This window comes from Phalangium opilio, unplaced genomic scaffold (genome assembly GCF_054372755.1).
Source record: "Phalangium opilio isolate 3A_F unplaced genomic scaffold, DU_Popi_V2 ptg000024l_1, whole genome shotgun sequence".
NCBI lineage: Eukaryota > Metazoa > Arthropoda > Arachnida > Opiliones > Phalangiidae > Phalangium > Phalangium opilio.
The window spans coordinates 4,101,015-4,121,722 of NW_028324155.1; the positions used below are offsets into that span (position 1 = coordinate 4,101,015).

The 20,708-nt window shown below is 37.3% G+C and overlaps 5 protein-coding genes across 5 annotated transcripts; 2 read left to right on the plus strand and 3 right to left on the minus strand.

Moving 5' to 3' along the window:
- On the minus strand, positions 1-8,447 carry LOC149692259 (polyamine-transporting ATPase 13A3-like). Its single transcript, XM_089867959.1, has 20 exons — positions 8,017-8,447; positions 5,691-5,900; positions 5,347-5,514; positions 5,130-5,269; positions 4,666-4,810; positions 4,398-4,599; positions 3,888-4,333; positions 3,635-3,823; positions 3,365-3,571; positions 3,192-3,296; positions 2,972-3,128; positions 2,783-2,903; positions 2,296-2,725; positions 2,161-2,240; positions 1,767-2,089; positions 1,558-1,708; positions 1,345-1,499; positions 1,188-1,276; positions 834-1,083; positions 1-716 (listed from the first exon to the last, which is right to left on the minus strand). Exons 2-20 carry the CDS (start codon positions 5,745-5,747, stop codon positions 472-474), a joined length of 3,660 nt encoding a protein of 1,219 aa, XP_089724085.1. The 5' UTR covers positions 5,748-5,900; positions 8,017-8,447; the 3' UTR covers positions 1-471.
- Positions 8,448-8,595: 148 nt separating this feature from the next.
- On the minus strand, positions 8,596-10,261 carry LOC149692260 (SAC3 domain-containing protein 1). Its single transcript, XM_089867964.1, has 7 exons — positions 10,095-10,261; positions 9,913-9,975; positions 9,572-9,859; positions 9,305-9,511; positions 9,092-9,232; positions 8,842-9,031; positions 8,596-8,714 (listed from the first exon to the last, which is right to left on the minus strand). Exons 1-7 carry the CDS (start codon positions 10,139-10,141, stop codon positions 8,634-8,636), a joined length of 1,017 nt encoding a protein of 338 aa, XP_089724090.1. The 5' UTR covers positions 10,142-10,261; the 3' UTR covers positions 8,596-8,633.
- Positions 10,262-10,554: 293 nt separating this feature from the next.
- Urod (uroporphyrinogen decarboxylase) lies at positions 10,555-11,809 on the plus strand. The gene has a single exon (XM_089867963.1). The coding sequence runs from the start codon at positions 10,608-10,610 to the stop codon at positions 11,691-11,693; it is 1,086 nt and encodes a 361-aa protein (XP_089724089.1). The 5' UTR covers positions 10,555-10,607; the 3' UTR covers positions 11,694-11,809.
- On the minus strand, positions 11,796-14,938 carry LOC149692262 (interleukin enhancer-binding factor 2 homolog). Its single transcript, XM_089867962.1, has 9 exons — positions 14,896-14,938; positions 14,440-14,551; positions 14,183-14,280; positions 13,891-14,076; positions 13,713-13,815; positions 13,438-13,620; positions 13,146-13,374; positions 12,867-13,075; positions 11,796-12,106 (listed from the first exon to the last, which is right to left on the minus strand). The coding sequence occupies exons 3-9, from the start codon at positions 14,273-14,275 to the stop codon at positions 11,976-11,978; spliced, it is 1,134 nt and encodes a 377-aa protein (XP_089724088.1). The 5' UTR covers positions 14,276-14,280; positions 14,440-14,551; positions 14,896-14,938; the 3' UTR covers positions 11,796-11,975.
- Positions 14,939-19,433: 4,495 nt separating this feature from the next.
- LOC149692263 (uncharacterized) lies at positions 19,434-20,587 on the plus strand. Its single transcript, XM_089867965.1, has 3 exons — positions 19,434-19,578; positions 19,665-20,070; positions 20,165-20,587. Exons 2-3 carry the CDS (start codon positions 19,694-19,696, stop codon positions 20,304-20,306), a joined length of 519 nt encoding a protein of 172 aa, XP_089724091.1. The 5' UTR covers positions 19,434-19,578; positions 19,665-19,693; the 3' UTR covers positions 20,307-20,587.
- The last annotated feature ends 121 nt before the right edge of the window (positions 20,588-20,708 follow it).

The following is a 20,708-nucleotide window of genomic DNA, read 5'->3' on the forward strand; positions in this document are numbered from 1 at the left end:
TCGACGAAATAATTTTATTTGTTAGTTTTTGAAAGGATCGAATAAACTTACACACAGTACGTTAATTAGAGAAAAGGTTAATTAATTTACATCATTTGACAGTTAAAACTTAACCAAAGTTTAACATTGAAAAAAGTAACTTTCAATAACAGAACGTATTCAAATTATATAACAACGTACATTAAGCGTATAACTTTTGGTTTTCTTTTCGATGGTTTTCGAAATTCCTAAAAATGTTTATTTTTTCGAACTTAAATATATTATCGCACACTCGGTGTCGTTAGATCAGTTTTTTTTGTTTTGTTCTGATTTGAAATTAAACTTGTAGTGTCATTGTTAATCGCGTCACCAAACGCGTCATATAATTATACAGAGTCAGGGAGTTTAGTCTTGGAGGACACAAGAGTATTACGATAGTGTTTTCAAATTAAACTTACAGTTGGTGGTGTCTCTTATTGTTGTTGTTGTTGATTACACGAAAGAGTCTTTGGCCGCTGCTTTGGGCAATTCGGGGGTGACGTTATGTTTGGCTCCGGCTTCTTGGAATGTGACGAAAGTTGTGAGCGGCTGACGGGGTTGTTCGAAGCCGTAAGAGTCATTATTTCCAACTGGAGCGCTCCAACTGTTGTAAGAGTCCTCATTGGATTTGCGAATCCATCTAGTCGATGATTTTCTGGTCATACTGGCGTCTGATTGGTCTTCAGACGCTACTTGACCTGTCAAATTAATATTGCAATATATATATACGCTAAATGTCTTGGAGTTTTACTGCTAAGAATTTTCTCCGAATTTTCCAGCAAAATAAATATTTATTTTCTTTTAAGATTACTTACGTTTTCTAACGGAAGATGGTCTATTAATGTCTCCTTTGCCTACTGGTGGCCAATCAGGATTAGCGTTGAGTTCTTCCTCGAGTTTTTCAAACTTATAAATGGCGCCGCGAATTTTACGCACTTTCGGTAAAATATTCTCGAAGATAATGTACTGAATGAATAAGGTTTCCCACAAATAGCAGAAAATAAAGTTGGCCACTGATAAACCGAATATCATCAAATGGTACTCGATATGCGGAGCTGACTTAAACTAATACGTAAGGGAAAAATTTAATTTATATTTTAAATAATTACTAGCCTATAAAAAAATAATAAATCCTTTAAAAAATTAATTACTTTGAGTAATTAACTTACGTTAATGTAGGATTTGAGGAAATCTGCGGGGTAGATGGTCATGTAAGTGACTAAAAGAAATTCCACTATAACAACACTAAGATACAACTCTAAAAAATAGAAAAATATTTTATTTTTACCATAATTAGCATTTATTATATTTTAAAAAATTATTTACTATTAGAGAAGAAGTCTTTTCGATACGGTGGACCCGGAGCGAAAATGACGGCCGCTATGACGTAGGACATCATATTAACGCTTAAAAGCGTTGTCCCTAAATGCGAAGCCTCGGAAGCGTGTGTCCTCTCGACGTCAAATATGAAAGGTTCGTACCTGTGTCCAAATAAATACTGTTAAATATCCTCCATGACGCGTATGACGCTAATCGTACCATGGTTGGCTTATGCAGTACTTCCATGCTAATATATAGACGGTAATCTGCAGTAGAATAAAGGTGATAATGGAAAACTGAGGAATGAAACTAAGAATACTCCGCGTCGGCGGCCTTTTGGCCAATCCCGGAAATGCGTGAGTGCTACCAACTGTTTAATTGGTTTTAATTATTTATAATTTTAACGGTTTTCATTTTGATTTACTTACAAATTATAGGCGGGAATAATCCCAAGACAATGTCAATGATGACGTAAGCGCCATCCGATGGCTTCTGTCCATCCCAGAACATGAACAACACGGAACTCAATAAGACGAAGCAGTAGGTGACCATATACCGGAAAGCTCCGAAGGTTGCCGCCAATGTCGCTCGACCTTCCCTAATGACTGTTGGAATGCACTGAATGTTTTGTTTTTTGGAGGTGAAAGGAGCGGCAACTGAGGCTTCGGCCACGGACAAAGATATGCCAGCGTGGGCCGTCTTCAAGGCCCCGCAATCATTGGCTCCATCCCCGCACATGCCCACTTGGTGACTGACCCCCGATTAAAATTATTTACAAAAATTGGCCATCTTGTCAATAGAATTAAAACTTACTGTACTCACCCAAGGTGTTGCAAGGCTTCGATTAAGTGCAACTTTTGTTCGGGAAGCATTCGGGCGAATACGATGCCTTTATGAACTATCTAAGAACGATTTTACAGTTATACGTGGACCGGTAAAAATATTTCGAGTAACTACCTTCTTCAGTAGAATTGGATCGTGTATCCTGATCAGGTTGAAGGTTTTACCATCCAGAGCAAGATGGTATTTGCCTTGACGCAAAGCCGGGACGTGCATGTCATCTACCAGTCCGTTTTGCCCGACATTAATCTTTTCGCTGTATCCTGGTAATTTAGCGTAAGAGTATTTGACCCTGAGACGCGACCCGGTTGAATGCGTCAAATCGGGCCCTCCGAAATCGGCTTCTACCGAGATGACGGAATCACTTTCGTTGACCATACCGCAATCTCGGGCGACACTTATGGCCGTTAAAAGATTGTCTCCCGTTACCATCACCGTTTTAATATTAGCGTTCTTCAAAAGTCTTAAAGCCGGTGTCGTTTCTTCTTTTAATTTGTTCTGTAAGACTAATAGGCCTTGAAATTCCATGTCCTCTTCCAGAAATCCTCTAACAATTTGCGTCAATTAGTAAATCAAACTTTTTTTCAAAAACAAATCAAATTACCTGTCCATTTTATTGATATCCTCCCAAGTAACGTGACTCGGAAGACTTTTTACGCCAACCGCTAGAACGCGGAAACCTTGTCTCGTGTACATTTCCAGTACGTCATAGAAGTTATCGGGAACTTTTTCAAATAATTTACAAGTTTTAAATGACTCGATTTCTCACGGATTAAGATTGCAAAAGACTCACCAGTATCGTAGGTTGAAAAGGAATAAATGACTTCGGGCGCTCCCTTCATGTACACGTCATAGTGATCGCTCCCGGCGGTTTTGGTTACCACCGTCATACGTTGTAGAAGCGATTCGAAGGGAAATTGACGCACAATACCGATTTCCATTGACGGAGGCTGAAATGTAAACTATATTAATACAAGAAGAAATGGTCTACTCAAAAACGTCGTAGCCCTTACATCGTGATCGTCAATGGCTAGTTTTTTCGGTCTAACGATACGTGGTGGTATAATGTCAAAATTCGTTACTCGGGCTATTATTCCTTGAGACGGTTCCTCTAATTCCTTTCGAGTTAGTAATTAAATGCGTTTAAACTGGAGTTGGTTACGTTAAGTTACTTAAGAGTACTTACCCAACCAACGGCTTCAAACATCTTGACGTCCAGGGTATATCCCATAATAACTCCATTAACTTTAGTCAAAGAATGGCACGTTGTCATCGCTAAGACGAGAGGTGAAGTTGAAATGGTGGACAAATTTCTAACCGCCGGTTGAAAACGAGACTCGACAACAGGGACGACTCCGGACAGATCCAAACTGTCCTCTGTGAGGGTCCCTGTCTAATAACAATCACCTGGATTAATTAAGATAAACGGGATTGTTATGATATCATTTAAAACAACCTTATCGAAGCAGACAACGTCAAGACCACCGCAAAAATTGATGTAACGAGAGTTTAGGCAGTAAATATCGTGTTTTCTTAACCGCCTTTGAGCGTGCGCGTTGATGCTGGTCATGACGGCTGGCAATAGAGGCGGTATGACAAAAGTAGCCACGTCCACCACGATGATGATAGTGTCTTTGATCAATGTCTATTTAAATAATCAATCAAGATAAACAGTCGACTTTGAACATTTTGGTCTTGGGCTGACTTACCCCAAGTTGATGCCAAACGACTGCCGTATACACCATGGCGGGGATTCCCAAAATAAGAAAGATAATCATGCTAACGAAGAGTTCCCGGTATAGTTTGAAATTAACGGGTTTCGGGTATAAAATGGTCCTAACAAGATCTCCCTTGACCGTTGAGAACCCTGTTCGGTAGACGATGGCTTTAGCAGGGGCTCCGTCCGCCGATTTCGTTTGAAGAACTTGGGTCCCGCAGAACAAAGTGTTCTTCTTGTTGTTAATTGGAGAATACGGCACGCTATTGTCGTTCGAGATGGCCAATTTCGTAATAGGGATACTCTCTCCGGTCAACATACTTTCGTTGACGACGCAACTTCCGTTAATAAGTATAGCGTCACACTCCATCAGGAAGCTTTGTTCGTGCAACATTAAGACGTCGCCCGGAACCAGTTCGTGCGACGACTTTCTGAGCTCTGAACGAAACCTAACTTCGTTAATTATCAGCGTGTGTGTGAATAATTAGAAATTTTTCTTTACCGACTCCGTCTCGAATAACGGTAACGTACGAATGGGAATGCACGGTGTCGCGCAAGGCCGTGCTTTGTTTTCTAGTTTCCCAAACGGTGGCTGTGATGGAAATGATTGACAAAAAGACGATACACAAGGAAAATTGATAATAAACTTGAATGAGCCATACTATGACAATGAACATTTGATAAATATAAAAAGGACTGGTAACCTGAAACGGGTAATTAGGAAATGTTAAACCCTTATTCGAGATAAAGACGCCATATTGGGAATTTACCTCGCGTAAGACTAATTTATGTACGGGTTTAACATCTATCAAAATGGAGTTTTCGCTGTACAGGTCTAATTTGTTCTTAACTTCGTCCGTGGAAAGACCAACAGCGGCATCGTGAAACGAAGCGCAGTTTTCTAGTTCTAAACCCCTGAGTTGAGAGAAAATATTGAGATCAGTAGGTCACTACGAGTGCAAAAACTTGACCTAATGAGGGTCGGAGGGTGAGCCCAACTTTAGTTCCGCGCTCTAAAGATTCTATCGGAAAGAATACCGAAAGTTGGATACACCCTGAAGGGTTTACCTTCTGTATCGACGGCAAAGAAACCGTAGAAGGAATATCTACGGAAACGATAAGCGCTCCCGTGACCTTCCTGAGATAACGGCGGCGGAACCGATCCAGTACGTTAAAATTCTATGGTTTCTTTCGCTTGGTTACCAAAAGAAAGAAAAAAGGGTTTTGAGCTTACGAGACTTTGATGAAATGAAAGAAGTCCCTTTGCCAAATGTACTTGTGCTTCTTATTGTAGAAGTATGTGGGTTGGTTAGGATTTCTGGCAGTAATTTCGGGTCTGATCACATCTTCCACGTAATCCTGATCGTACGAGTCCTAACACCAATTGATCAAATAAAGAAAAAATTTTAACACTAAGCAATTAAATTAAAATGTTTAAATGTGGGACGTACTTGTAATAAGACTTTTCTGGCCTCTTCCAAGGAGCAACGAACATGGCTCAACTTAATTTTGATACTAGGTTTGTACTGCAAGAGAATCATTAAAGTACCACCGGTAAGAATGACCAGGAACCACATCAGGATAGTCAATGGTATCGAACGTCGATATCCAGCTATTGTCTGCGAAAAAAATGCGTCAATTTAGACCAGCTCACTACTCTTGTGTCTCGGCAGCATGGTTCAGTAGCGCGTAAGTCAGTTATTCAAAGCAAAGACCAACAAATCATCAATGGATTAAATTTCAGCGCACCGCACTCTTATTTACCCATGCCTGAATGTGGTTGAAGAGTTCTCACCATTTCATCTTCCTGGCCAATATTAATCTTCTCGACGTCCGCTTGACCCCGGGCCATTTTGTCGTTGCCTTCTCGATGTCCTCCAAGAAGAAGTGGTTCAACAGTTTATCATCCCGGTATCATAATATCACGGTGGTCGAGACGGTCGAGTGTCTCGGCGTCAAGAAATTCCGATTTTCGAAGGATGTTCCGATGTTTCTGCGGGAATCCCTGAAAAACAATAGGAACATCGGATCGGTCGCTTAAATAAAAAGAAAAGGCAGAGTCGAGGCTTCGCTAAGGGTGCGTACAACACAGGAAGCGATGTAATTGTAGCGAGGAGAGGGGAAGGGGAATAAATGTTTTAAAACGCTTTCCATCGTGTCGTGTCAAAGTCGAGCGAACGACGCTGCTGCCAACGAATGTGGGACGCTTTTAACATCGCGCCATGAAGAATACGATGATTGCTTTCGCGGAACGAAGACGATCGTTCGTGGGAACCTTAAACCATCGGCAATCGAGACAACGCCAGCAAAATCGCTTTTTCAATCGAACCTCTTAGATTAATTTACGATGCAATGATCGCCCTAAGAAAGAGTTGCGAGAGGCCCCTTTGTCTACTGACCTTATTCTTAAAGATAAGTAATTTCTTCTATTCACTGGTCTTCCATAAAAAACCCAAACTACTTAATACTTTCATCGACTTTCAATAGTGTCTCGCAACGTCATTACAATGTAAACTTTGACTCCAATATTATAGGAAAAAATATCATTGCGTAATTGATGCATAGTGATATTCCAAGATACGCAGAATTCATGATTTGGTACGAAAATGAACAAATATTAACGCTTCCTATAGTAACCTAACTAAATAAGGATTTCCTGTTATAAAAAAAGAGGAGATTCACAATAGAAACAATTCCATGAATTATTTTTCACGATAATTGACTGATTACTACTAATTGAAACTATGATACCAAGAAGTCAAAAATTATGAACTACAAAATAAAAAATTTCCTATATATGCTCATTAAGGTCGAGATCTTTCACTTCTAATTTGTTACAACGTCTTCATCAAGAAGGAAATAATAAACTATTAATTAGTTAAACTAGTTAGAAATTGAGGATCTAAGACGGGATCGAGTTACGGTTGTTTTAGTTCCCTGTAGATAAGACAGTATAAAGTTTCCTAAACGGGTATTTTTATGGCTCTCTGACCTAGAAGTTAAATTTTCAGGATCAGGTTTATTTTTATATGGATTTTTTTACGATAAAAGAAATTTTTTTTTGATTTTTATTATCTATTAATTTTATGATTGGTTCATGGTAAGAAATTAAATTTTTGCGCGTATTTCGCATGTTCTAGTTTCGGGTGTATTTAAACGAAAACGGGCTACAATCAGGCTGATATTTCATCACGTACAAACATCTTCTCTGAAAGCTATGGATTGAAAGAGATAAGAGCTACCATAACCCTATAATACTTTCTATAAGTATTTGTCGAAGGGATACTAACTACTAACACGTCTCCTGGTGGCAAATTTTCCGGGAATTGAAATCGTCGCTTATACACTGACATCCATCTCTACCCATAACCCGAGTCGACCAAATGGACCAATGCAAGAACACAGTAAGCCATGTCTCTTAGTCTTTATTCCGCTTTGGCGTAGCCCTTTAACCGAAACAAGCGCAATAGTCGCGTTACTGCAAGTCCCTATTGCAGACCTTTACTTTTGGAGGGTATTGTAGAGTTTATAGGGTACTGGTAGCCGTACCGAAACTATAGTCTCATTCTGAGTCAGACTAAGAATTTTCAGTTATTCGGGTTAGAGGGCAACAAGGGTTAGCGTCTTATATTTCCGACAGTTAATAATAGTTATTAACAATATTCAAATCGTGGGGCTCACTTGATACGTTATCTTAAAGCGCATGACTCATAATTATCAAAAATTATCTAATTATATATAGCCGTTCTAATTATATATAAAGGTTTTAATTATATATAACCGTTTAAATTATATCTAAGGGTTCTAATTATCTATTAAATGTTTCGGTGTAAATTAATGTCTATAGGGCGTTGTTTCACTAATGTAACTTTGTACTAAATTAAATATATTATTAATAAAACTTATTACTTATTTTATACTTATTGAAACATACTGAACTCTAATTTTTATTTAAAGGGAATTAATTATACCAAACTTATGTTCAAGAGAAGTTTGCGAGCTGTAAAGTGCTCGGGCGTATTAACACCCGGCGTTAATCATCTCGGCGATAAAAGTAGTACTAGCAAGTTGTTCTTGAACAAGTCACAAGTCGCAAAAATTTAAATAAAACTTTTACTTACGATTTTAACAATTCCTGTGATGTGGTTTCACCAAAAGTGGTCCAATACCTGGAAACACTCAATTTTCGAACTGATCACGGACGATGTACAGAGGACCCATTTGAAATCATTGAAAAATTCTAACGGGGTTGTAAAATTTTACGGAAATTTTCAAGGAGTTGGCAGTTTCTTCCACTCGATTCTAAGGCAGAACGATTAGCAATGGGACTGTTGAACGGCTTCTGATAAGGCCGGCAAAGATTAGTTAATCACATGACCTCTTATTAGGGCTTCGCGTTGACGCAACCTTCCACCCCGAACAGTACGTGGCTGACAGAAGAAATAAGGCGAGAAGAAAAAAAAAAAAAGAAAAACGTTCTCCAAAATGAGAAGAACAGCGAAACTGATAATAAAAGCAGGCAATTCCACACGTTACTGTTATTCCCCCGTAAACCTTAATCTTTCGAAGATACTATTGCAAATAACACTCCAAAATTTACAGACAATATCGTGTTACAGAACGCGTTTCGTCATTCGGACAAAAAAGAGGGAAAATTAAGGAATTTATTAAGGATTGAGAAAGAAGAACGCAAATCGAGAAAGTTTTTTTTAATACATTTTTAATACAAAATCTCAAGTTATTTGATACAGGATATAAGGTCAGTTAGATTGAGTTTGTTTAAACGATGGGTTAAGATTGGGTTTTCCCTCGTTGTTGACTAGAAGATAAATTTAAAGAATAAAACAAATAAAGGAATGGGATCAATTAGAAGTTAGTACATAAAAATAAAGATACAAATAAATATTTATTTTCGAGTAGCCACAAACGTATCTCTATATACTTACCAACGCTTTGGAATTATTGAATGATGATTTTGTAAAATAAGCGACACCATTTTCAACTTTTAAACCGTAATATTCGCAAATTTCTAGCGCATCTCGCGGACTATTCATTCGAAGCCACTTTGAAAGTACTTGAAGACTTACATTATTGTTCTTACAATTGAATCCGACGGACAATTGCTGAAGATAATGGCTTAAATGAGATTAAAATTAAGTTCCCGATAGTTGTAACCAATTTACGTGATAACCTTACAATCGAATTAATTCAACGTGGCGATGTAAACAGCATCTAAATAATGGCGGCATTTTATTGTAGTATTTTAGAACTCGGTAGAAATTTCCTCTTAAATACGCGAAATTAAGTTTCAACGCCATCGCAATAACAGGGCGAGTTCTGTAATTGTTGAATTGAATTTTTCGATTTAATCGCGATATTTAATTATACGCATAATTTCGGGTACTAAACCTTAGTTCTTTAGACTGCTGTAAAGAATAATGAATCGCCGCGGATGAGCCTAGATTATAAATTAAATAGTACGCAATCATTTCTTCCTGATTTTCGCTTTCGTGTTCTGATTCTGAATACATAACTAACAGTCTTTTCAGACATTCCATCAACAAAGTATTGTTAATATGAGAATCATAAACAACAACAACAATTTCTTCGCATAATCTGCGTTTTGAACTATATTCGTTAGTCTTTGGAGATGTTAACAAGAGGAAAAAGGCTTACACATAAGAAGAGTAAATGTAAAATCTGACAGAGGCTTCCAAAATCCATATACAATTAGAATCTTTCAAATTCTGAACAGTCATATCTTGACAAACTGCTCTCAAACGATCAGATACAAATTGGTAAATTACAGACCACTTAACCTCAAGAGGAACCACGCTTTGCAGCAAATATTCAACAGTTTTCCTTAGAACTGGGGATGGTCTTAAATCCTCGGGTAAAAATGTGCCTTGACCAGCAGCTGGTCGAGAATATTCTTTGACCATTTTAGCCGGGTCAGCTTTAGGACTATGGCAACGTGTTAATCATGGTTCGCTATACTTTGGGAGAAGCCTATTTACCTTCTATCATTCTCCGTTCCATTTAATATTTCAAATTTGTGCAAAAGTCGCTCTTTTTCGCGCCTATAGACAATTACCAAGGCTTAACAAGATTGTCAAACGTTGGGCCTTGGCTTCCCAAATCACGTTAAAACGGTATTTGGCCCCAAACACTAAATAATAAGTACTTTAAATAGTCTTACCATATAATTTCGCGCTTTGGGCACATTCCTTGACATTTTCCAAACATTTTCTTGAATTAAATTACTATAAAATTACATTAAAAAAACATTTATACCGCGTATTACCGCCCAGCATGGCAAATCACGTTTTGAAACGTGAAACATAAACTAGCAGACAATTCTAATCATTCCAATGACTAACGAAATTGCTGGACTCTCCTTCAAAAAACGGGCTGTAAATAAATAGTTAAAAATTACAAACATATTATTAAAAAATTAATCTTCTTAAAATTGTACCATAAATATGCTATAAAATAATGTTAATTTGTATAAAAACGAACTTTTACAAATATTTAACTATTTTAAAGTCCTTGAATAAGAATATCAAGTTATTCTTAAAGTTTGTTTACATTTTAATTTTGATGAAGCAGACGACTCTAGCTAGAGCCTGGAGTGATTACGTAAAGTGTACCGGGTGAAGAGAAACACGTTGTTCGTTAATTATTAAATTACTAAATAAAACTTAAATTAAAAATGGCTCACAATTTCCCTCCAATGAAAAACGATGTTTTTCTACAAGCCATCAAAGGTAAACCTACACCATATACACCAGTTTGGATTATGCGGCAAGCTGGACGTTACCTTCCTGAATTTCGAGAAGTGCGGAAGGAACACGATTTCTTCGAAATATGCCGAACGCCCGAACTAGCTTGCAAAATAACTCTTCAACCAATTGACCGGTTTCCCTTGGATGCGGCTATCATATTCTCTGACATTTTGGTTGTGCCACAAGCAATGGGAATGGAAGTGAAAATGGAACCCGGAGTGGGCCCTGTCTTTCCAAATCCACTGAAAACACCCGATGACTTAAATAAGTTGAAACCTGTGGACGTCAAGAGTGAACTTGGCTACGTATTTGACGCTTTAACCTTAACTAGGCATCGTTTGGAGGGTAGGGTGCCATTATTAGGCTTCAGTGGAGCTCCTTGGACTTTAATGGGTTATATGATCGAAGGAGGTGGTTCTAAGACCATGTCCAAAGCTAAAAAATGGCTGTACCAATTCCCCGAAGCCAGTCATAAATTATTAAGCCTCCTTTCTGACATAGTTATAGAATATTTTGTTAATCAGGCCATAGCTGGAGCTCAGGGATTACAAATTTTTGATACTAGTGCCGAGTATTTGGGGCCAGCCCTCTTTGAGAAATTTGCCTTACCTTACATTGAAAATATAAGCAAAGAAGTAAAAAGCAGACTAACCAGTAGAGGTTATGAGGCAGTTCCAATGATTGTTTTTGCCAAAGGAGTCCATCATTCCATTGATAAATTAGCCAAAGCGGGATATGATTGCGTAAGCGTGGATTGGACTGTTCCACCCAAGAAAGCTAGAACTTTAATTGGACCAAATATAACTGTACAAGGAAATTTTGATCCTTGCGCTCTTTACGCTCCCAAAGAAGATATAAAGAAATTAGCAGAAGAGATGGTGACTGAATTTGGGCCACAAAAGTACATTTGTAATCTTGGCCATGGAATTTATCCTGATATGGATCCGGAACATGTTGCTACATTCATTGATGTTGTTCACAATGTTTCTAAAAAATTAAACGAATCACAATAAATTGAATTAAATTGTGAAATAAAATTAAATAAAACGGGGTTGGGATGGTTACACATTTTCCTAAATAAATAAACAAATAAATAAATAAAATAAATCTATATATTATGATGCTAAAATGTTTTTTTATTATTATTCTTTAATGTGTCAATTATTGATGAATGGAAACATTTTACAATTACAATTACAATTATTTCATTGGTGAAAAGCAAAAACACAGTGTCACAAAAATTCATTTCCATAAAAAAAAATTCAATTTCGTTTGCATTATGATTTTAATTTTATTTAAGCATCCATTAATTCTTCAGTTGTTTCTTGATCCATTTCATCTTCTTTCTTCTCCGGAGGTTTTTCATATGCCTTTCCCAATGGAGAAACTACAATTCCATCCCAGACACTCATTTCAGTTGCAATAGCTAAAAAAGATACAATTACATAATTATTAATTAGACAGGGTTCGTACAAAATTTTTGGAATGAAATTCCCTGACTTTTCCAGGTTTTCCCTGACTAAATTTCACAAATTTCCCTGACCATTTGCAATAACTTACATCTAAATTCACTCGAATCATTTTTGCACGAGTTGTCATTCTTATAAAGATAAGCCAATTAATTCGTTTAAATTTAACCATAAGTGAATCATAAATAACCGCGAATTTGGGGTTCTGCTCAACTCTCAGACAACACCTTTTTGGTCACCCTTATACTGTTATCCAGACTATCAATTTCCCACCAATATATTTTTCCCTGACATTTCCCTGACTTTTTAGGCCCATTTTCAATTTCCCTGACTTTCTAGGTCCATTTTCAATTTCCCTGACTTTTTAGGTCCATTTTCAATTTCTCTGACTTTCCCTGACCTTTTAGGCCCATTTTCAATTTCCCTGACTTTTTAGGTCCATTTTCAATTTCTCTGACTTTCCCTGACCTTTTAGGCAAATTTTCAATTTCCCTGACTTTTCCCTGACCTTTTAGGTCCATTTTCAATTTCCCTGACTTTTCCCTGACCTTTTAGGCCCATTTTCAATTTCCCTGACTTTTCCCTGACCTTTTAGGCCCATTTTCAATTTCCCTGACCTTTTAGGCCCATTTTTAATTTCCCTGACTTTTCCAGGTCGTGTACGAACCCTGTTAGATGATCTAAATTATAATTACACAATTATTATTATTACTATACCTTTACTGGGGCATTTCTCAACACCAATAACTTGTTTGTATCCTCCGTGAACAAAAACTCTAAGCAAAGTCTGCGCGGTTAAACACAGTGCATCCTGTTGTTCCAAACTCAAAATGGTATGAACTCTGACATTTCCACTTTCACAAGGATCTGGAATTCCAGCTGAACCAGGTAAAAATAATCCAGATGCCAAAAGCTGCAAAACTCGTCTAAAATGGTCTACTATTAATCACCCGAAAGACTTAGCAGTAAAGATAAAATTTAATTTAATTTAATTACTTATAAGCAGCGGCTAATCCCAAAGGAGTACGACTCGGATGGCTTGTTATTGAATAATGAGCCAGAAGATCAATAATCCACGGGGTTAAAGGATGGAAACCTTCAAAACGACTGCGTAGATCTCTTAATAAACGGATCAGAACTTTTATACTGGAATGATGGGTGTTTTCTTCAAACCAACGCGAGTGCCTGATAGCGGCCAAGTGGTTTTGCAAGAGTTTCTGGTCAACTATAAGAAATTAAAGTCATTATAAAGTCTAAATTTTAATTAATGTAATTAATATTATATTACCATGAAGTTCTGGGTCCAATTTACGCGTATTCTGGGGCAAAGTGGTGATCAGAATTTTGGTCACTGCATTATTTGTCTTTAACTCGAACCCTCCTTCAATGGGATTTAAAGTCAAGACTTCCTTAGGATCCGAAGCTTTAACGTCTTCCAGAACTTTGTTTCCTAAAGCTACAACAGCTTCCACTTAAATTTAAAAAAGAAATTAAATTAAATTAAATTAAATTAATGGGAATATTACACATATTATAGTTGGAAAAAAGTATAAACGTTCTTACAAGTTGGTAAAGTCTTCAAAATCACAACTACATCGGCAATGTTATGGCCTGCCATCATGGTCCCCTTTTTGAAGGATCCAACTTGTCTAACTTCTTCAATTTGCTAAATGAATAAATAATTTTTGAGTTAAGTAATCTTAATAATAATTTGGATAAAAAGAATCAATGAGAGGTTTACGCAAGCGTCAAAGGTTCCAGGAGCAACTGCTAGGTTTTCCAAAACAGTTTGTATCTTGGTAACAAGATTTAAAATTGCAGTTTGCTCCGCTGGGGTGGGTGATAAGTCTGTATTTCTCTTTAAAAGAGCCTGAGTGATGACACTGTCATCCGGAGCAGGTTTTACACGTTGAAAAAAGTTTTCACACTGAAATTTGTAAACAAAATTGAACGTACCTCGAATTTTAATGTTAGTTTAGGCTTGGTTCTAGACCAAACACCAAAGTTGCATGGGAAATTTTGTTTAAACTTACTGCGTGAAAATCAAAGGGTAAATGAGGAACAAATATTTTTGGTTTGAACATCCCTGGTCTTCGACCACCACGTCCTCTTGATCCGCCACGCATTTTCACTTTAATTGGAATTAAATAAAGTTTAGTATACCAAAAAATACTACACAAAGACATTTTGGGAAGACAAGAGAAAGAGCAAAGGCTTAAGTCATAACTATGCCACTATGGTATTTGCTTTAACATAACAAATTTGTTTATTAAGTAAATAAGCAACTCACCTGTATCAATTGTGAAAAACAAATGTATAACTTATTTCCAATAGATAATTACAGTTGAAAAGCTAATTTCGAACGGGATATAGTTTAAAATGGCAGCTCTCTCTACTAAGCCGGCTCAGACATGGATTAACTAACGCTAGGGATAGTTCGTTCCCCCAAAAAGATAACGCATGCATGTTCCAAACGCCCCCTAGCAGCAGCTACTGTCCCTAACAGGAAGTTATAAGAAAATTGGACCAATTATCACGTGGTCTATGACGTCAAAATTGAAATACTGCCTAAATTGGGCAAAACGATTTATTTTGCCGAGAGATGGCGCTATATCTACATCCGTTTTGGTCCAATAAATTGGGGGAATGAAGAGGGGAATCAAGGAATAATTCGGAACATGTAGTTGGCGATAGAATTACATGGGAAACCCAGTTAGTGAACAATCCCTAGCGTTAGTTAATCCATGGCTCAGACAACGAGTAAGCTTTCCCGCAAAACTGGCCAACGCCATCTAGATGATATTGATCATACTATATCACATAAAATTTAAAATTTCCATGGGATTAACCTAATACATAGTTTACAGGCGTGGAGGATTCATACCATTTGCACAAGGAGACCTGGCAACTTAGAGTGTAAAATAGCAGACGATTTTACACTCTAAGTCGCTTGATCTCCTGGTGTTAATGGTAGGAATCCTCTACGCCTGTAAACTATGTATATTAAACTAAAAGTTTGCAATTCGCTCTAATTTAAAAACGAGAAAATTTGTAAAAAAGCATGGCTATGTGAAAGGCTTCATGGCATTTCAGAGATGTACAGCCATCTTTTAAAATGGCGGCCCGAACCCTAACACAAATGTCCTGTGTGACGGGCAACGTGATGCACCTTTTCAATAATAAAGAACAATATTTTTATGCATCAAATCTCAAAATATCCCCTTTGATATATCATTTTTCTTTCGCAACTCTCATTCTTCAAATTTATTTTATTTTTATTTTCTCGCTCGGTACTACAGTTCTACTTCAACGTCCAATGAGAATAGCCTTTATTTTTCTTTTCCCAGTCTACACAACGCTACAACGGAGCAGGGTGTATCGACCTGGAGAAAACCAATTGATTAAAATCACTCGAGGAATACAGATTCTAGGGGTCGAGACTGGAAACCTAATTTATTATTGAACAACCTTTCATAACAGTTAGACCTACTCCGAAGTTCTCTCTGTTGTTTCTTTTTTTCTCCTCAAATCAACTGTTTTTGAAAGTAAATACTGATGCATACTGTCGTCAGATGTGTTTGTAAATATAGGAGAATCTCTCTGTAGTCGTTTATTTAACGTAAAAATGCCATTTTGGCGCCAATTCCCAAGTTTCGATAGGGAAGCAATCAGTTGAGCCCCTCTATATGAATTTTTGGTCCGAGTGGAATTTAGCCTCCATCTATTCACCTCTAGGCTGTAGACACTAGGCTTATAGAGTTCCGAGTAAGTTGGGAAGAGGAGGACTCTCCGAGAGAAGCTTGCAGCCCAGAATAATCCCTAGTCTCATCAATCATGAAAGCGCGAGGATCGGTACTACGTCATCCTACGTGTTGAAGATGGGGTGGTGGGAAATATGGGTGAAGAGATGAGAGGAGAAATATAAGGTGCACACCCTCTCATCATCCTACATCCATGATCTTAACTTCCGTTTTCCGGTTCAACCCCTTAACCTATTATCATTATATACAAGAAAATTAGGTTAGTAGATGCAGAGGCTCGTAACTTAAGGGATATTATACCTTTGTCACGTGATCATGGTCAGTTTAAAGAATAGATAGTTTTCCATAAAGGGGCTACAGAAAATGCCTCCCCCCTCTCTCAATGCAGTGTTCTCAGGCCCTCTGTTAAGTCAAGTTGGTTAAATACTGAACTGCTAACCTCTCTCTCTGAAATCTCTTGATTCACCAACAGCCTGGCAACACTGGGGCGAAGACAAAACCGTAATACTGACCGAGATCGAAACTTCATCAGTTAATGAACTTCTAATATATTAATGTAACCTTTTTTTTGTAAAAGAAAAACTCGAGATTTGTTACTGAAACGGTTGGGTATTAATATTAGGGGTGTAGGCGAAACGTTTTCTTCCGTTCGATTAGGCTTAACTATCTTTTCGTGACATAAGTAAGAGGGGAGGGGGGAGTTTCCTCGAAGGGTTATTTTTAAAAAGGGTTAGCAAGATTTCCCGTACAGCGTAATTATAGGCTAATCGGAACGCCCGCAACACCTGCTACCATTATCTGGATCACTTCGTTTAACGGAGAAAAGGGGATCACCAGGATGGAATATTTTCTCCTAGATAGATTTCGCTCTCTCCCTCCCTCTTTCTCTCTCTCTCTCGTCCCCAGTTGCGTCGATGCTTAGATGCCTAGAGATGAAAAAATAAAAAAGGTTAAGGATGATCCATCATTAATCTATACCACCTTTGGGGCTAAGGAGCTGGAAAAGGTCCAGCAGGAACCTTAAAATATTTCGTGGTCAGTTATGGGCAAGTGGTCTGGAATGTACCCCATGCCTTAATGAGCTTTTCCCCTCCAATTTAAATTCCGTGATTAAACGATTTTAGAGGCCTTGGGAATTTAGAGAAACTGGGTAAACCCCCAAGATAGTTTTAACCCAATGATAAGAGCGTTGTTTCTACTTGAATCAAAAACGATAAAGTATTGGATGGTAGCTAAGGCTCGAAATAAACTGCTTGTTTTCATAAATATTGTTTACAATTGGATTGTATCGATATTTTCTACCCAACTTTTGAAGAAACACCCCCGGCCCTTTCCCTTTATTATACAAATAGGTCATCTAAACAATCGAATCAAACGTTTGAACCGTTGAATCGATTTTGTTTAATCCTTATACAATTTCTCGATATTTATGGGGACTCTCCGTCTCTGCTTCTATCAAAACGAGACCGAGAAACTTGATTTCCATTTTCGGAAATATTCTCTCTACCGAGATTACACGCGGAAGGAAATAAAATACAAGAAAATGCAGGAAATATTTCCTAGATCTTCGTATATATATATATATATTTTTTTACTATGATATAAGAAGAATAAAATTTTGGGGAAGATTTTTTCGGGAATATACTCTTCCTTTTAAGGGGCACTCTCACTTATCGACTAGCGAGAGAAGTACGTCATTCGAGGGTATATTATTTTTCGTCCAATCAGAAGACAGCGATTTCAGATTCTTTAGTTTCGGAAATATAAGCGTAAAAAAACCCCGATCAAAAAAGAAAAAAGAGAAGAGTTCTTCTTAATCAAGATCAATCGCTTTTGTCGGTTAAATTCTAATCTCAAAATGACCTAAAAATAGCTTGAAAAACTTAGCACCGTTATAATTTTGTTTACGAGCGCAACTTCGGTTAGAAAATTCAAAGGGCAACTGAGGTGGATTTAATTTAACTTAAATCAACTTTTACAATTTTATCAGTTAAATTTTCCCGGTAATTTAATTAATTACTATTAAAAACTCATTCTGATCTACTTTTATTAAGATCAAAATAAATACGTATCTTTCCCATATCTATGTACATAATACTTGTATAGATTTAGGCCTATTCTATTTATTCATCTTTTCTTTGGTATGTCAAAGTGGTTAAACCTAAAGCGGTTCTACATGAATCAAAGTGGTTCTGCAGTATGACGATCGAATTCCAATTAGAAAGTGGTTTTGAAGATGGTGAAATGTTTACCTAGTATGACAAAAGTGTATAGATATAAAAACAAAAAGTACACTTCATTAACAATTCTCTGCCTTTGGTTGTAGACGACATGTAAACTGAGGGGATGTCAAAATTGACAGTTCAAAGTAAATCCTTTTACAAAAACATAAGCTTGCAATAGACCTTTTTGACGTGAAAAGGGGTAGGCAATACTTAGTATCGGGACGGACAAGGGGGTTGATACATTGCTGTCTTTGCGCACCCTCATGATGCAAAAATATTACAGCGCAGGCGCCAAAAAGCGAGACGGAAGGCAAAATTTTACCCCCGTGTCTTCCCCTTTTAGTTACATCGAAATGATCTATAAGTTCTCTCCGTCCGTCTTGGGTTTTTACGTACTCGTGATGATATCAAGTAAATTGTAGTCGTTGTTTATATCAAGATCAGGGTCATTAAGAGACTTTTGCTCTCCCCCCTTTTGACGACCCTGATGAATCTAAGGGTCATGTCGTCAACTGGACAGTTACGTTTTTTTCTCACGGCTGTCTGGTTTCCGTTATTTGTGAAAAAGAAGGTGAAGCTTCGTGAGGGGGCATCATATCTCGCGTTGAACGTGCTATTATTGTTTAGAAACTGATGCGTGGTCTTGCCGATATAAATATTTTCTTAGAACAATTATAGTGTTCTTCTTAGGCTGGCTTCGTATTGAACCGCGCATTTCGTACCGAATTTGCAATTTCTATGAAACGAAACGATAAGTGAAGAGTTGATCAAACAACATGTTTGCATTTAAGTCTAAATTTCTTTGCATTTCACGATAAAATAATTCGATTATTTGTTAAGTGGTAAATCTATTAAATTCCGCTGTACCTACATTAAAAAAATTATTGAAGAAAAAAAGGTGATATGTCCAAGCAACCGCTTTTAAAAAAATACTTACTTATACAGGCGGGAATGCAAATGGTAACCTCTTGCTCGCGTTAACTTAACACGGGTTTGGGACAAGAGGACATACACTAAGTTGTCAACTACGATCCCCCTAAATGGTTATTATAAGGCAAGTGGGCTTCTTTAAGCCGGTTGACACCAGATAAAAGATAGTGACTGTATTCAACCAGAGATACGGTGGGTGAAAACCCAGTATCTTTGGCTCTGGTCCCATCACGCATTGGAATTGAGTGTGACGATATTGGAGTGCATTCTTCAATAAACCCGGAACACTTTCGCGTTGGCTGAAGCAAAATACGTTCGAGGAAATACGTCATCATTTGCGCCCTCTATTTATAAAATTTTGGAATATCTCTAAGGGAGTCAAAAGTATATAAGCGACCCCCGGGTCATACTAATGCTTCACAATTCCTTCAACCGTCGAAGAGAACCAACCACACGAGTATTATTAATTTCATCTACTGATATTAACTCAAATCTAGTCAACAATCGTTAAACGTAAGTAATTCATTTAACATTAACCGTAATTAAGAAATCATATCGATAATAGATCAAAATATTAATTATAATTGTTTTTTTTATAGGTTATTTATATATATATAAAAAGCTCATCATGTTTGGATTGAAAGTCACCGCTTACCTAATTACCTTAATCTTGGTCATTTCCGAACTGGACATTTTCACTTCCGCTGCCAATTACGTTCGATTTCCTCATAGAGAGGGCAACGGAATCAGTACTGGTTTTGGAATGGTCAACAGCCTCTCAAGACGTCGCAATGCACGTCGTGGCATTCACGACAACGATGCTAACGAAGATGCCATTCAGGGTTCATACTACCCTTTCGCGAGGAGGAGTGCCGAAGATGTCCAACTGCCCGAATATTCCATTAGCCTCACCGAGAGTGACCTCAAATGCGCCACTTTAGAAGCTTGTCTCGGAGGTGTTGAGGCATCGGAAGTAAACGAACGTGCCGAGGAAATTCTATCCAGGTAATTATCTTAAACATTTTACTATTAAATTCATTTTCTTATTGATTACCATAACCATAATCGATGATCTAACGTAAATTTCTTCTAATTTTAGAACCAATCTCTCAATGATGGACCACTTGTTGTTACCCGCCTTCCGTCACGGTTACTTCTCAAAGTCCAAAGATTATTGTCGTCAGATCTACTCCGATTGCGTCACAACCACCAATACCAAAAGCAATACCAATAATTTGTGACGAAAGCATAACTAGGGGAAGGGCCAAGGAACTCGGATAATTTTTTTTTAATTATGAACAATTTGCAAAGAAAAAAAATCAACCAAGATTCAATCAGCTGCTGGCAGTAATGAATCATTTTATTAATTATTTAATCTTATTTAAAACTAACTACCGCGAAGTTCGCGCCATGTTCGTTAATTGTTTAACGTTTTTATACCAAAAACACAGTTCCTGTTAAACTATTGTATTTATGTAATTTACATACGGCTATTGTTATCATTAAATTGAATTGATTATTATTTATGGAGTTATTTTTAATTTTTCCAAGAAAAATTATAACCTTTTCTTCATTTCCTATATTGACAATTTCCCAACACACAAGTTCTGATAAGAGTATAATATTTGCTATTACACACAATG